The sequence below is a fragment of the Lampetra planeri genome, chromosome 5, assembly GCF_965212315.1.
Source record: "Lampetra planeri chromosome 5, kcLamPlan1.2.h2, whole genome shotgun sequence".
Taxonomy (NCBI): Eukaryota; Metazoa; Chordata; class Hyperoartia; order Petromyzontiformes; family Petromyzontidae; genus Lampetra; species Lampetra planeri.
The window spans coordinates 13,909,121-13,926,434 of NC_136111.1; the positions used below are offsets into that span (position 1 = coordinate 13,909,121).

Genomic DNA, 17,314 nt, shown 5'->3' on the forward strand with positions numbered 1-17,314 from the left:
CACGCTCTCTCATAGTTTTCTGCTCTGCTAGCCTCAAAAGCTACATTAGCACATTTGCATTTATATTCTTTTTTTTTAATTCTCGCATTCATATTGAGCATAACTCACCGATGGATCCACGCACTATTACAAGCTTAGTATACTCGAGCATACAATCACCACACAGACACAGGATATGAGGTAATGTCATGCCATATATTTGAGCAGCTCCGATTGTGGATGTCCTGTGCTAGTGCTAAAACCTTAAGGGTAGTTATTATAAAAACGTAAGTAACACTCGTGGTAAGCATAGCAAGACTCGAGCCCACGCGGAGATTAACGGTTTATCACAAGTGGTGCAGACAGTGGTGTCCTTTGAAGGTCATTACATCTAACTACACTGGGTTCTCAAGCAGCTTGTGTCACGGTATATGTGGCACGAATAATATATTGGGAAAGTGTTCTCTTCCTTTTATAAACAATATAAACAGTATTGCACATATACTAAAAGTGTGTGCACATATTTTAAAACACGTATCGTTATTTTCCCAGCAAAATCAAGCAACAAATTTTTTAGCTTGAAGCATGTGTAAAAACTGCACAATTACTGTTGTGAAAATATAAGGCACATCGAGAATCAAACTATGACAGAAATTTTACAAACTGCCAAAAATGTGATGCACATTTTGCAAAGACAGAACAAGACTAAATTAATCAGTCACCCAGTTTAACAGCAGCATATATGGTTATAGGTGTGAAAGTGTAAAACATTTTTGCCATACATTGCTTTAATCGGGCCACGACATACAAATAAATGATCGTGTTTCTCTCCTTAGCTATCGATTATCACCACGCTGCATTACCATGAACTGCTCCATCGTCAATTCCTTCAACTCATCTGAATCGATTCCACTCCCGGCAATAGAACGGCCCTATACAACACTTGACTTTATTGTGAATTTATAGCAGGTGTCATTTGTGGGTAAAATCCATTCCGAGTGTTGGGTTATGCACATTATGTGCAAACGTGAATTTTCGATTATTGGATCGATTTATTGCAGTTTTCAATCGAAGAAAAGTTGAAATATGTTTTAATATTAATTGCCATATTACTAAAGACTATAAATTGTATACTGACAGTATTATTGTATAATTTTGGATGTGACATAAGCAGCACTGTTTAGTGCTGCTATACAGTGGAAAAGTGGTATAAGATTCCAAGCACTCGTTTTGAGGGCCAGACAGATGACAACCCCCAATGCCAATTCTACCCAACTGCCATCGCCAATCTATCCTCACAGGCATGATGGGAGGGTTGTGATGAAGAGAAGTAACCTCAAGCAGACGCGGAGGCCTGTAGGTACTGCACCACAACCGCAAGTGCCTGGCAGGCACGCAACGCCCCTGACAGTTGCTCCCTAAGAAGAGCAACTTCACTATCTGTCCCCATGCCTAAATCTAGCTTAGAGATTTGAGTATTGACCCGAGCAAGTCTGGATCCATGTGAGTCTGCCACTGGATGTTTATAAAGGCTTGAATTTGGTCTAGCAACTTTATAACTATTTGGATTTGGTCTAGCAATGCTGGTCATGTTAGAGTTTGATCTGACAGGGATAGCAATGTCTGAATTTGGCCTCAAATGTTTTGAGCCATTTGACTCGGCAGGTCCAGTAAGTTTGGAAATGCTTGAATCTGGTTTACCAAATTTATAACCATTCAAGCCATACCTGGTGAACCTAGAAATACTTGTCTCAGGCCGAGATGATTTAGAAATGCTTGAGTTTGTTCTGTCAAGTTTAGAAGTGTTTGCATTTGGTCTGGCAAGTGCAACCCGAGGCATGTTTGACTTAGTTGGCTTGGAAACAATTGAAGATGATTGACTGAGTTTAGAAACATTTAAAACAGGCTTTGTGAGTTTAGAAATGCTTAAGTTGGTCTTATCAAGTTTCAAAGCATTTGAATATAGCCCAGAAAGTCTAACTAAAGGTGTTTTTAGTCCTGTCAACCTTGCAGAAGAATAGTTGGGTCTGGTCTTTTCTGAAACATTCAGATTTGGCCTTGCCAGCTTAGTGGGGTTGGCGCTTGAAGGCTTAGCGGGGTTGGTGCTTGAAGGCTTAGCTAGCCGAGAAACCTTGACCGACAACCGGGCAGGCTCTAGGGTAGCGCTAACCCCTCCATGCCCCCTTCGCCCAGTGACCCCTGGTGTCTCCTGTGTAGCCATGCCTTCTCCCTTGGACTCCATGAGCCGCGTACTTGGGGTTCTGAGCCCAACAGGGTGAAGTTTTGGCCGTGGATGCCCAGGCCCTGAGGCCCTAAGAGAAGCAAGTTTTCTGGGCCCCACAGCATCACGCCCGGCCTGAGCAGAGTTGCTGGCCTCAACCCGCTCAGGCTTTGGCATCTGGGATGACTCGGTTCTCTCCTGACGCATCTTAATGCTCACCGGCTTGGTTATACACAGACTTGGCTGCGTTTGACTCGACCCAATCTCACTAGGTTTCCCAGAATCCTTTCCAGAGGTTGTGACCACGATCGATTGGGACAAAGCAGCCTTGGACAAGAGCAAGCTTGACTCATCCACTCCGCCCACCTCTGCTTTGCCTGGCAGCTGAGGCCCACACAAACTGGACTTGGCGAGCTTGGACAGACATGGTTTTGCGAGTTTTGTGGTAGCCAATGGAGGCCTCGCTAAGTGTGAACTACTTGAGCTGGGTTTTGGTACAGCAGAACTAGAGCCGCCAGGTCCTAGCAACTTCGAGGCATACGAGGGTGGCTTTGCCAAATGCCTCACCATTCCGTTGGTTCCAATAGATCTAGTGTTGTTTAAATTGGTAGCAGTTGCTGTGGTGGTGTTGTTGAGGTTGGTGCTAGTTGGTCTGGTGCTGTTTAGATTATAACTATTTGGCCTGGTGTTGTTTAGGTTAGTTCCAGTAGATTTGGTGCTGTTCAGATTTGTTACAATAGATTTGGTGCTGTTCAGATTTGTTACAGTAGATTTGGTGCAGTTCAGGTTGGTTCCAATAGATTTGGTGCTGTTGAGGTTGGTTCCAGGTCTGGTGCTGTTGAGGTTGGTTGCCGGAATGGCCACAGACGACCCACGAGATTTGGAAGATGTCACTGCTGGTGCCCGGAAGCCAAAGCGACTACGAGGCCCAGGGAGAGGAGTGGCTGTGGTGGCTGCCATGCTGAACATCAGTGGTGTCGACGTGCACAGCTCCAGGCCCGAAAAAAACCTGGAACTCTTTGCTGGTGTTACATCGGGGGTCAGCTCTGCTGCTCGTTCAGATGGCAGTGCCAGATCCACCTTGGACCACGTATCACCATCACACATTAGCTCCTTGAGGGCGCCGTTCTCTCTACTAGGTGGCAATAGCTCAGAGTCATCCCTGTCAGGACAGCTAAAGTTGTTGTCATCAGTATGATTTTGGACATTGCAGGCAAGACCGTCGTTTTGGCCACTGCTGTGAATGCAGGATCCGTCTTCCTCACACGGGGCTTGATGGGTTTCACAGAGGCTGTTCTCCACTGCAGGAATGTGAGGATTGTGATCACCATCATCACTACCATTATCCTTACAACTACTGTCACAGGTGCTACCAATATTATTGCCTTCAATGATATTGGTATCATTCCCATTTGCTTTGGGATGATCCCTGTCATCCAACACAAGGAGCAACTTGCTTGCCAATTCCTCATACTCGTGTTCCTCCTTATCATCACCCTTCTCGCCATGTCTTAAATGTTGTGTGGTGCTTGCGTCAGTCTCGAAAGGCATCTTTGGTAACTCTGTGCAGTTTTTCAAGCTCTCCTTAGTGGCCGTGCAGTCATCCATTAGGATTAATCTATCACTGTAATTGTTAACATTGTCGCTTTTACTGCCACTGTGACTTTCACTGTCACTGAGGAGAACAGTTGCATGTGCATTTATTTCACTGGTGATATTGCAGCCCTCAGACCATTCTCCCAGTCGGTTCTTGTTTTCCATCAAACCATTACCCCTGGAGTCACTATCACAGGCATCATCATCATCAGTGTCATTATTTGCTGTGCTCAGAGGATTTGGTTGGAGAGCATTCTTATTTCCTGCGACGTTTGCACATTTGTCAATAAAATCATCACCATTGTCCGCACCTTCACTGTTTTCACTTCCCTGGTTGTCCATTCCATTGTCAATCCCACCCTCATCAGCTATCGACTCCACCATTCCTAAACCATCAATTGATCTAAACTCTTTGAGTTTATCAGGGCATTTCCCCACCTGATCCCTCTTTTTACTTTCATCACCATCCAAAATTTCAGACACATGCCTGGAATCTCCATTACTCCCCCTCAGCAGCATCATTTCCTGGAATGCAAAGTCTGCATCACATCCAGCGAGCCTTCTCTCCGCCCCATGCCACGGCGATTCATTCACGTTAGGGGTTCCTGTTAAGCTACTCGTACAGGTCAAGTTGTCACTGCACAGCTTTTCCGCCCAAATACCTGAATACGTGCTGAGGCCTGGCATTGGTGATTCTACGGAGAGTTCCAACAAACCACTTGGGAATTCCGTGTCAAGCAAAAATGAGGGATCCTTGAAACCGTTTAGAATGTTTACAGCTTGGCGGGAATGGCTGTGGTTCATGATCTTGACTGAGTTACACAATGGGGTTGTGCCATTTGCTCGTGCCATGGAGCCATCATCGTTATGACGAGTGCCGTTCATTTCCTCGATAATGAACGTCCCATTTAAAGTGGGCCCACAATGCCTTCCCTTTTCACACATTGCACCTCCGCTTGCCACATCTTTTGACATGTCGAACGTGCGGTCAAGGTCGTTGTCAGGGTCATGGTCACCTGGAGCTGTGTCTTTACTCCACCAGGAGTCCTCTTCCTGTTTTCTCGGTCCTGACGCTGCCTGTGGTGGAAACGCAAGTAGACGGTTCACTGGTGCTCAGGTCAGCCACCCTGATGTTTTAAATCTCATAAGCTTATTCATATGAATTCCTGGCCAGTTGCTTGGGCTGTTGTCTAACTGCCATTTTTCATCATCCACTGCTGGATTATTTTACAATACATCATGTGCAACAGTATAAAGTATCTATTTATATTGATAACGATTTATACAATATAGCCTAGGCATACCAATGTTGATGTTGCAAAGCCCACGTCAACATTGCAGCAGATGTGTGTTTTGATACAAGGGAAGTTCATTTCGATTTTAGCATTTATGATAAACTAAACTAACCAAACTTTTATATTTTTGCAGGTAAGGCACACTGAACTATATAGCTCTAAACGCATGTTTCTAAATGTGGAGGGAAAAACCGGAGGACCCAGAGAAAAGTCCACGTGAACACAGGGAGAACATGCAAACTCCAAATATACAGGCGTCAGGGTCAGGACCGAACCCATGACCTCCTGTATTCCGGGTGAGGTAGTTAACATCTCGCCACCGTGGCACCTCATCGAATGACAATAGAATACAAAAAAACACTACAAAAAATATATCAACAGTTTCCCACACATATCAAAATATGGAAGCCTGCAAAAAGTCGATCTCGGAATAAATAAGCAAAATAAAGTACATTTTGAATAATTTTGCTGAGCATTTAAAGATATCCGTCTGAAGGACAAAATTGGAAAACTGACGATGATGATATGTAATGTTTGTGACAAAAAACTGACGATTGTAATAACGATGACAACGACGAGAATGCAGCCTTTCCGTAGAATAAACTCTTTATCTGGCGGCTCACCAATGATGTCAACAATGAACACCGCGGTTACTCACCATCGTCGTCTTAGCACCCTGAGCAGCCAGCCTGACACTGGCGTCCTCTTGAACCTGAACACAATGCATGCGGAATAGAGAATTCAGTAGAAGCTAGCCCACATGTTGACTGCACTCACACAACCGAGTACAACAGCATTACATTACCGCCACTTAGAGCAATATTGTACGTTGTGGGCAAACGACTGTGCTGTAGTTACAACACGATAATTGATTCTTTACCCTTCTATCTGGCAACAAAACTGACACCTTTTTACAAGGAGTCATGTTTGCATAGACCGCAATACCTGCAGTCATAATACAAACAAAGAACATAGCTCTGATAATGTGCACTGTCCTTAAAGTTGATTGATCCACACCCGAGACAGCTTTCCTTAGAGCCTAGTCTCATTTGGGTTGGACCAGATGACGCCAAAAGGCGCACAACTCAAAGACAATGCACCATCAGAGTATGAGAGCTCGGGGCAAGCATCTACACTATGGGAACCTCATTTGCCAGTAAAAAATATGATAATTGATTCTTTACCCTTCTATCTGGCAACAAAACTTACACCTTTTTACAAGGAGTCATGTTTGCATAGACCGCAATACCTGCAGTCATAATACAAACAAAGAACATAGCTCTGATAATGTGCACTGTCCTTAAAGTTGATTGATCCACACCCGAGACAGCTTTCCTTAGAGCCTAGTCTCATTTGGGTTGGACCAGATGACGCCAAAAGGCGCACAACTCAAAGACAATGCACCATCAGAGTATGAGAGCTCGGGGCAAGCATCTACACTATGGGAACCTCATTTGCCAGTAAAAAATATGATAATTGATTCTTTACCCTTCTATCTGGCAACAAAACTTACACCTTTTTACAAGGAGTCATGTTTGCATAGACCGCAATACCTGCAGTCATAATACAAACAAAGAACATAACTCTGATAATGTGCACTGTCCTTAAAGTTGATTGATCCACACCCGAGACAGCTTTCCTTAGAGCCTAGTCTCATTTGGGTTGGACCAGATGACGCCAAAAGGCGCACAACTCAAAGACAATGCACCATCAGAGTATGAGAGCTCGGGGCAAGCATCTACACTATGGGAACCTCATTTGCCAGTAAAAAATATGATAATTGATTCTTTACCCTTCTATCTGGCAACAAAACTGACACCTTTTTACAAGGAGTCATGTTTGCATAGACCGCAATACCTGCAGTCATAATACAAACAAAGACCATAACTCTGATAATGTGCACTGTCCTTAAAGTTGATTGATCCACACCCGAGACAGCTTTCCTTAGAGCCTAGTCTCATTTGGGTTGGACCAGATGACGCCAAAAGGCGCACAACTCAAAGACAATGCACCATCAGAGTATGAGAGCTCGGGGCAAGCATCTACACTATGGGAACCTCATTTGCCAGTAAAAAATATGATAATTGATTCTTTACCCTTCTATCTGGCAACAAAACTGACACCTTTTTACAAGGAGTCATGTTTGCATAGACCGCAATACCTGCAGTCATAATACAAACAAAGAACATAGCTCTGATAATGTGCACTGTCCTTAAAGTTGATTGATCCACACCCGAGACAGCTTTCCTTAGAGCCTAGTCTCATTTGGGTTGGACCAGATGACGCCAAAAGGCGCACAACTCAAAGACAATGCACCATCAGAGTATGAGAGCTCGGGGCAAGCATCTACACTATGGGAACCTCATTTGCCAGTAAAAAATATGATAATTGATTCTTTACCCTTCTATCTGGCAACAAAACTGACACCTTTTTACAAGGAGTCATGTTTGCATAGACCGCAATACCTGCAGTCATAATACAAACAAAGAACATAGCTCTGATAATGTGCACTGTCCTTAAAGTTGATTGATCCACACCCGAGACAGCTTTCCTTAGAGCCTAGTCTCATTTGGGTTGGACCAGATGACGCCAAAAGGCGCACAACTCAAAGACAATGCACCATCAGAGTATGAGAGCTCGGGGCAAGCATCTACACTATGGGAACCTCATTTGCCAGTAAAAAATATGATAATTGATTCTTTACCCTTCTATCTGGCAACAAAACTTACACCTTTTTACAAGGAGTCATGTTTGCATAGACCGCAATACCTGCAGTCATAATACAAACAAAGAACATAGCTCTGATAATGTGCACTGTCCTTAAAGTTGATTGATCCACACCCGAGACAGCTTTCCTTAGAGCCTAGTCTCATTTGGGTTGGACCAGATGACGCCAAAAGGCGCACAACTCAAAGACAATGCACCATCAGAGTATGAGAGCTCGGGGCAAGCATCTACACTATGGGAACCTCATTTGCCAGTAAAAAATATGATAATTGATTCTTTACCCTTCTATCTGGCAACAAAACTTACACCTTTTTACAAGGAGTCATGTTTGCATAGACCGCAATACCTGCAGTCATAATACAAACAAAGAACATAACTCTGATAATGTGCACTGTCCTTAAAGTTGATTGATCCACACCCGAGACAGCTTTCCTTAGAGCCTAGTCTCATTTGGGTTGGACCAGATGACGCCAAAAGGCGCACAACTCAAAGACAATGCACCATCAGAGTATGAGAGCTCGGGGCAAGCATCTACACTATGGGAACCTCATTTGCCAGTAAAAAATATGATAATTGATTCTTTACCCTTCTATCTGGCAACAAAACTGACACCTTTTTACAAGGAGTCATGTTTGCATAGACCGCAATACCTGCAGTCATAATACAAACAAAGACCATAACTCTGATAATGTGCACTGTCCTTAAAGTTGATTGATCCACACCCGAGACAGCTTTCCTTAGAGCCTAGTCTCATTTGGGTTGGACCAGATGACGCCAAAAGGCGCACAACTCAAAGACAATGCACCATCAGAGTATGAGAGCTGGGGGCAAGCATCTACACTATGGGAACCTCATTTGCCAGTAAAAAATATGATAATTGATTCTTTACCCTTCTATCTGGCAACAAAACTGACACCTTTTTACAAGGAGTCATGTTTGCATAGACCGCAATACCTGCAGTCATAATACAAACAAAGAACATAGCTCTGATAATGTGCACTGTCCTTAAAGTTGATTGATCCACACCCGAGACAGCTTTCCTTAGAGCCTAGTCTCATTTGGGTTGGACCAGATGACGCCAAAAGGCGCACAACTCAAAGACAATGCACCATCAGAGTATGAGAGCTCGGGGCAAGCATCTACACTATGGGAACCTCATTTGCCAGTAAAAAATATGATAATTGATTCTTTACCCTTCTATCTGGCAACAAAACTGACACCTTTTTACAAGGAGTCATGTTTGCATAGACCGCAATACCTGCAGTCATAATACAAACAAAGAACATAGCTCTGATAATGTGCACTGTCCTTAAAGTTGATTGATCCACACCCGAGACAGCTTTCCTTAGAGCCTAGTCTCATTTGGGTTGGACTAGATGACGCCAAAAGGCGCACAACTCAAAGACAATGCACCATCAGAGTATGAGAGCTCGGGGCAAGCATCTACACTATGGGAACCTCATTTGCCAGTAAAAAATATGATAATTGATTCTTTACCCTTCTATCTGGGAACAAAACTGACACCTTTTTACAAGGAGTCATGTTTGCATAGACCGCAATACCTGCAGTCATAATACAAACAAAGAACATAGCTCTGATAATGTGCACTGTCCTTAAAGTTGATTGATCCACACCCGAGACAGCTTTCCTTAGAGCCTAGTCTCATTTGGGTTGGACCAGATGACGCCAAAAGGCGCACAACTCAAAGACAATGCACCATCAGAGTATGAGAGCTCGGGGCAAGCATCTACACTATGGGAACCTCGTTTGCCAGTAAAAAATATGATAATTGATTCTTTACCCTTCTATCTGGCAACAAAACTGACACCTTTTTACAAGGAGTCATGTTTGCATAGACCGCAATACCTGCAGTGATTGTAGATTTGAAGCTTTCGTGACTGCAAGGATTCATACTCTTAGGTTTTTTCGGTAAAGTCACGTAGGTAAAAATAAATAATACAAATTCTAGAAATAATTCATTAGATTAAATAAAAAATTACAGAAATACTTATATTATTTTTATTATAGCTAGCACGATAATTAATTATATAAGTATTTCTATACTTTTTTTTTACCTACGTGACTTTACCGAAAAAACCTAAGAGTACGTTGTTGTGACTGAAATCAGTAATTTATTATGCAATAAACATCAGCATTTCCTGAAGATATGCATCGTGGTCCTCTTGATCAAGGCAGTCATTGACGAATGCGTAAAGGTCTGCAGTGATTCGTAAGAGACCAACGATTTAAATCTTGACTTAAATCTGTCGTCCTGATGTTATTTTCTTTTAAACTATCGACGTGACTTTACCGAAAGACCCAAAGAAGACTGATAATGTGTAAAGGACTCGAGCGAGTGATGACCAAAAAGTATTGCAGCGATTCGCCAAGAACTGCAAGAATCGTTCTTTCGTAAGACATTTAAAAATAACTTACTAAATATGTTGAGCTGTGGTCACGAGTAAACCTCTCTAATGACTCGTGCACGACTGTAGCGATGAGTTATAGTCAGTAATCACCGTGTGTTTGTGTGTCTTAGTGGTTAAACTCACGAGGTTGGCGAGGCTGGAGGAGGCTCCGGCGCGCATCCTCCTTGCGGAAAATTCAAACAAAAAATTCGCAACGGAAATCGGTGACGTCACGGCACAGGGGCAGCCAATAGAATCGTCCGGCGTGAGAGCCGCCGCTGATTGGCTGACACGCGATGGGGGGGGCGGGGTATGAATAACTTAATTGATTAGCAATATTTCGATGAATTTCGATTTAAAGCTTTCGTGACTGCAGGGATTCATCTTCTTGGTTCTTTCGGTAAAGTCACGTCGAATGGAAATAATAAAATAATAAAAATAAAATGTCGTGAGAATGTATTTTATTATGTTTTAATTTGATTATTTTATTATTTCCATTCTACGTGACTTTACCGAAAGAACCAAGAAGAATATTCCGATGCTTTATGTAACTTTACACGTTTAACTGTAAAAAATTGACGATCAGACGATACGCAACACTCACGTGGAGGTGGGTGGGACCTTTTTTGTTTTTGCTAGAATCAAAGTATGTCAAATAACAATATGTTTAACCCGTTCTGGCAATAAAACACGTGGTGCTAAGATGTTAAAACACCAAACAGATACCCATAGCTGTCAAGGGGCTGTCCATAAATGACGTCACGCTCCTAGGGGGGGGGGTCAGACATTTGTGACGATGTGTGACGAGGGGGGGGGGAGTGAGAAATGTGACGTCACATGAAAATGCGCAACTTTAAATAAATATAGACAACACTTCCTACTTAACTTTAATAAATGTTTTCTCCGACAACAGAATGCAGCGCCACATAAATATTTGAGGGGGGGGGTCTGACTTTTTGTGATGCCGTGTGACGAAGGGGGGGGGGTCAAAAATCGTCCAAAATCGCGTGACGTCATTTATGGACGGCCCCCAACCCTTATCAGTGCCCTATCTTATTACAGACCAATTCAAGACCTTATCGGTCAACCCGTGCCCTTCAAAAAACACTTCTGTTGTCACCAGGGGGCGTGTGCCACTTACGAACATTTATGGAGCATACTGCATACATGACAGTCTGCTATGAATGCAGGGAGCAAGAGACCACGGCCCACATCGTCTCCGGCTGTGTCAGGGTGTGCCGGGCAGCCTGGTTGCCCTCCACGTACTGGAGGAGGCTGTCACGTGGCTTTGTGGCTGTGGGCTGATGTCCACTCACAGAACATAGGAATGTATTTTTTCCCGTGTATCTGGTGCTCTGTGCGAAAGTCACATGTAAAAGCATTCGCTAAATAAAACGTCTTCATTGCACATGGGCCAGAGGGATAGTTTTTCTAATTTAACTTGCACCAGCAGGAAGCCCGTGATCACGTGAACAAACGTTTGAATGTTTTCATCAGATATCCCTTTACAATAATTGTCAGAGACTGTAATGAAGACTCCTCTACTGCTGGCCATTTTTTTGTATTAGACGTGTTTGTGGATGTGTGCACGAGAAATGTATCCATTGAAAAACCGTGACGTGGTTTGGTGGTTCATGTAGAAAACGCAATAAGAATATTGTGCTTTGATTTATTCATTTTATTTGAAACGTCACTTTTTACATAAACATCTTTATACAATTTCAGAAGCTGTGTGTATTGTGGCTGAGAATAAATGCTCACAACAGCAACTGTGATCTCCTGGGCAAAGGTGAAACACCCTGCTTGTTAAATAAAAGGCTAGTGAGCCCCAAAGTGATGTCATAAGTAAAGCCTAATGAGAACATAGATTGGAAAAACTCAAACTATATTGGTTGTGGATTTTTAAGACTCATGAAAAGCTACTGTCAAATTTAGTAATTGCAAATCCCCATCAATGTTAATATTAAAAAAAACCCTAATTGCTATAACACAGTTACAATTATTGAAGCCCAGCTTCAATCCACTGATGGTGAATTCCAGTTTCTGGGAAATGCATGTCAATGATTCCTGCAGAACAAAGCTTCAATGTGTTGATCTTGAAAATCATTCTCCTGGAGCAGAGACCCAAGAGACTAGTGAGAGGAGGGGCTACCCGAGCTGCGACAGATCAGGGCCTCCACCCTGGTAGTTTCCACTTATTTCTGCTCCGCTGAAGTCAAATCCTGGGTTCTGTTGCATTAACACATACACACAGGAGCATATAAGCAGAAACACAGACATAGGCATACATGGACACCCAAAGGCAAACAGATACATGGATGACCACACACATTCATGGGCACAGACACATGGGCAGATATAAACGAGCACAAAGACACACAAATGTGTACACAGATGCATACGTGGGCACACAGAAGCATGCATGAGCATACACTATGGTGGGAGGAAGCAACAATACATCAATATTGAGTTTTAAGCTCACACACCATATGCATATAAATAACAATCATTATTTATGTTTTTTGATTAATATAATAGGTTCACGTGACCAATTTCTTCAACCACTACAGGCACTACCCTTCACAACATTGTAAAATAAACTATTCTTGAATTGAATCGCAATGCTAAATTGCAATAATTAATTGACTTACCAGGGGAGTGAATTGTATTTATAACAGTTTTAGGTAATGGAAATGATGAAGGTGGATGGTAGGCATGTATTGTGAGCATAATAATTGATCAATCAATGCATTGTTATACTGGTAGGAACGAAGTGGACCAGACCACCAATAGATTAATGTGTCCGTCCGTCCGTCCGTGTATCAACATCGCCCCCTACTGCAAACACTTGGCATGACCCTACAAAAACCTTTAGACTCAGTGACGCTATCCTGGCTAAACAAGTGTAACATTCCCTTATAATTCCCTCAGATAGCTTTTAATTACAATGTTACATTCCATGATGTTTTTAAATAGCAACATTTACATGTAAAGCTAAACAAGATGTCCGTCGCTTCCGGCGCCTCACGGCGAAACTTTAAACTTCGCTTCAAAATTACTTTACTGAAACGCAGCACGTTTTTTTTTTAAATTACTTTACTGAAACGCAGCACGTTTTTTTAACACAGAGACAAGAAACATTTATTAACACAGAGACGAGATACATTTAATCGCCTTATTTGTGCACGAAAAGCGCGGCTTCGCGAGGCCTACTGCAGAGGCTTCGCGAGGCCTAGTGCAGAAGGCTTCGCTAAGTCTACTGCAGAGAAGGCTTCGCGAGGCCTAGTGCAGCAGGCTTCGCGAGGCCTACTGCAGAGAAGGCATCGCGAGGCCTACTGCAGTGAAGGCTTCGCGAGGCCTACTGCAGAGAAGGCTTCGCGAGGCCTAGTGCAGAAGGCTTCGCGAGGCCTACTGCAGGAGGCTTCGTGAGGCCTAATGCAGGAGGCTTCGCGAGGCCGTCCGTCTGTCCGACAAGATGGCCGCCCGCTCCCCCTGCGATCCGTGAACTAAATGAACTAAACAAGATGGCCGTCGCATCCGGCGCAGCCAATGACATCGCCTGTTGCAATCCTTGCTCTGTGGGCGCGCGAGTCAGTGGGGAGGGGGGTGTGGACGTCATCGCTCACCCCCCATGCACAAATCATTTTCTTTTTAACTCCTCTATACCCGGTCGATATCCCTGTACCGGTATTAGTATTATTCCTACCAGCCCACCCCGTAGGGTCCTGTTATGCCTAGTAGCAAGTAAGGAAATACTTATAGTGATGTTAATGCAGGTGATGAAAGTGATGACGACGCTGATTTTAGTGATGGTAAGAGAATCCCACCTCATTTTGGAATCTCTCCAGAGTGAGCTTCTTCTGCATATTGTCCAGGGTGATGGGGTCGGCAGGGAAGGCTCCCTCAAGCAAGGACGGCCAGCAGCTTCCAGCCTCACGGTGTGACTTCACCAGCACCACGCGCAACACACGGCGGTCCTCTACATCATCCGGCACATCACCACATCATACCACCATCACCATATAATCACAGCACAACCAACACAATGCACCTTCACAACCTCCACCACATCGCAATCACAATACAACACCACAATACCACCATAATAAAGAATATCACAACTCGCAGCAGTGAACCCATACATCACCTTCACATCATAGCATCACCATTGCAATTTAACGAACACAAAACATCATCACCCTGTTTCACCGGCACCACAAACCCCATGCCATAATGACATAACAAAAGCAAATATGGTGGATGGAAATGTTGGGAGTCTCACCCAGGGTCCATGTGCTTTCGTCTGAAATCACGCTTCCCCACAGCTTTCCCTGTAGAAAGGAGTGACTGGTCAGTATAACAATGCAACAACAATCAACTTCCACACACTCGCATTGGCAAACAGCAGAGTGTCTAGGCAATGGCAACAACACTGTGACATGCAATCAACGCCACCATGCCCATCGTCATCACCTTACCAGTAGGAATTCACATGTGCATTCATTACCATTGATTATTACGCTCATGATATGCATAAAATCGAGTGGAGAAATTGTTTTAATTTTTGCAAATGATATATTGTTACACTTTCACTTATGGAATTAACAAAATTACACGACAAATAAAAAAAAGTACACAGGTGATGGTAAACCAGGACAATAATCGATTCTAACATTGAATTGTCACCCCAAGTCTCGATGATTCACTCAATCACTGGGGAATTAATATTTACACACTGACCCTAATTATCCACTGTCCCATCGTCTCTCCATTGCCATCCCTCTGCCATCCCCACTCTTTTTCCTATTCCCGATGTCATCAAGCTATTATCCCTGATCCTTCTCTAATGCCTATTGTCATCTATCATCCTTCCTTCACTGGCACCTGCATGAGGTTGGTACCTGGATGAGGTTGGTGCCAACGACCTTGACGAGTAGGGTGCGAGGTGCGAGCTCACAGCGAACTTCACGCGGAGGAGTTCCTACGGGAACGGACACCTCAAGCACGACCTCCTCCAACGTCTGGTACCTACATTAAAAGGACATGACACCATCACACTGCAACACCATACAGCAACAGAATATATCATTTTTAAATATTTTTCTTCTAAGTAATGCCTGCACCCACGTATTATTAATCAGAACTTCTGGACATCCGTGAAAAAGACCTTGAAAGCTCATCGGATTTCTCCAGAACAAAGATTCTGATAAATATTCTGATAATCCATTAGCTAACATATACCCCTGCCAAGGATCTCAAGTGGGTCAAGGCAGCTATTGAGCCATCGGCACCACTTTTTCAATAACATACCTCCAAAGTAGTGTTTGATCACATCGTTAAACTAGCATCATGACTGTATGCAGATTTTAGCAGTATAAATCAAATATTCCTGTACCAGAGCAGAAAAATCGAGCAGCATATGAAAACGACGATTCAGATTTCACAACTAAAGTGCTATCGCTCTGAAATGTTTCCTGTCGTCGTCATTGATGATATGCAATGCTGTCCATATTATCTATGTTTACGTCACTACTGTCGTATCACGGACGTAGGCAAATGATATTACCAAAGTGTTGTCAGTGTGGCGTTTGTATTTTCTCCCCCCTCTTGTGTCGTTTTCCTCCTTTAACTGAAAAAGTACGGTGATGGCCAAACATCACACAATACATGACCCTCCTAAAAAGGAGTCTGTGGACTCCGTCTGGATTCCCTATGCAAATAAGCATTACCTGTCAACCCATACGGTTTGCCCGTATTCTTGTACAGGGACATTGAGTGTTCAGGCCCATTCAATACGGGCAAACATTTCTTTAAATCGTTTTTGTTTGTGTTTCTCCCTTGCGATGGGACTTTGTTGAATTAACGTTAAGATTTATAAGGGCACGGGGTGACCAATAAGGTCTGAATTGGTCTGTAATAAGGTAGGCACTGGTAAGGTGTTGAAGGGTATGAAATAAGTGCTTATTATGTTACTGTATTATTATTATTATCGTGCGACCGGATTGTTGTGAAAAACCGAGATCGCTCTCCTCTCACCAGCGACCCCACGGCGTCTCGCTCGCCACCACGCCGCTCTTCTCCTCGAAGTGGCTCATTTCTCTTTCCCCGCAGCGGACCCCAGATCGCACTTGCTCCACGCTTTTACAACCGAGCCAATGTCAGCTACAAGCGACAAATAAACAAAGCGAGTCGCGACACCGACAGCAGTCAGCAACACGCACGGCATCCGGAGTGCAACGCCAACACAATAAAGCTGTCATTCAACCGGCGACAAAAGCTGTAGCAAACACAAAGTGATACAATTAAGCAGCGACACAGATGCAGCGACACAAGCTTTAGCAAACACAAAGCGATACAATTAAACAGCGGCACAAACACAACGACGCACTATATCGAATTGCGGCTTGAGGGCCCCGTGTGCCGCTTTACGGCCACGTGTGCCGTCAAGCACGCGCGAGCGGTGTCGTAAAACGTCGTAAAGCGCCTACACGGGCAGTCGTCGATTTACGAACACGGATCCGTTCGTAAGTGGAACGGTTCGAAAGTCGGAACACAACAATGTACCGTCTTCTTGGTTCTTTCGGAAAAGTCACGTAGAAGGGAAATAATAAAAGAATAAAAATTAAACATAATAAAATACAATAGTATACAATAGTATTTTATTATGTTTTATTTTAATACAATTGTATTTTATTATGTTTTATTTTTATTAGTTTATTATTTCCCTTCTACGTGACTTTACCGAAAGAACCAAGAAGATGAATCCCTGCAGTCACGAAAGCTTTAAATCGAAAAAAAACCAATGTGTTGCATTAAAATGCCCACACGGTCAGTATTATGAAATGTGTTAAGGTTCAACAAAAAAGGGAAGCATTGCTAAACTGATAAATAATACATGAAGTAACATAGAAAAATCACCATTGGAACCTCCTTTGTCAGTAGCAAAATATGATAATAGTTTTTTTTACCCTTTTATCTGGCAACTAAACTGACACCTTGTCTCGGGTGTGGAACAATCAATTTCAAGGACAGTGCATACATTATCAGAGTTGTGTTTTTTTGTTTGCATTCCGACCGCAGGTATTGTG

The 17,314-nt window shown here is 43.3% G+C and overlaps 2 protein-coding genes across 2 annotated transcripts; both read right to left on the bottom strand.

Moving 5' to 3' along the window:
• Nucleotides 1-176: 176 nt before the first annotated feature.
• LOC144718941 (uncharacterized) lies at nt 177-10,460 on the bottom strand. The gene is made up of 3 exons (XM_078594574.1): nt 10,371-10,460; nt 5,750-5,803; nt 177-4,873 (listed from the first exon to the last, which is right to left on the bottom strand). The coding sequence occupies exons 1-3, from the start codon at nt 10,404-10,406 to the stop codon at nt 1,316-1,318; spliced, it is 3,648 nt and encodes a 1,215-aa protein (XP_078450700.1). The 5' UTR covers nt 10,407-10,460; the 3' UTR covers nt 177-1,315.
• A 1,429-nt stretch (nt 10,461-11,889) lies between these two features.
• Nucleotides 11,890-16,572, bottom strand: NUDCD2 (NudC domain containing 2). Its single transcript, XM_078594575.1, is given in 6 exon segments — nt 11,890-12,455; nt 14,054-14,205; nt 14,509-14,557; nt 15,128-15,254; nt 16,263-16,362; nt 16,365-16,572. Coding segments are annotated over 6 exon segments (597 nt in total). The 5' UTR covers nt 16,453-16,572; the 3' UTR covers nt 11,890-12,374.
• Between the last annotated feature and the right edge of the window lie 742 nt (nt 16,573-17,314).

Excerpts from the sequence above, each read along its gene's own strand:
- LOC144718941 (XM_078594574.1), bottom strand. The coding sequence starts at position 10,406 with ATGCGCGCCGGAGCCTCCTCCAGCCTCGCCAACCTC. Across the intron at positions 5,804-10,370 it reads CCTCCAGCCTCGCCAACCTC|GTTCAAGAGGACGCCAGTGT; the intron begins GTGAGTTTAACC and ends CATTGTGTTCAG. Across the intron at positions 4,874-5,749 it reads AGGGTGCTAAGACGACGATG|GCAGCGTCAGGACCGAGAAA; the intron begins GTGAGTAACCGC and ends TTTCCACCACAG.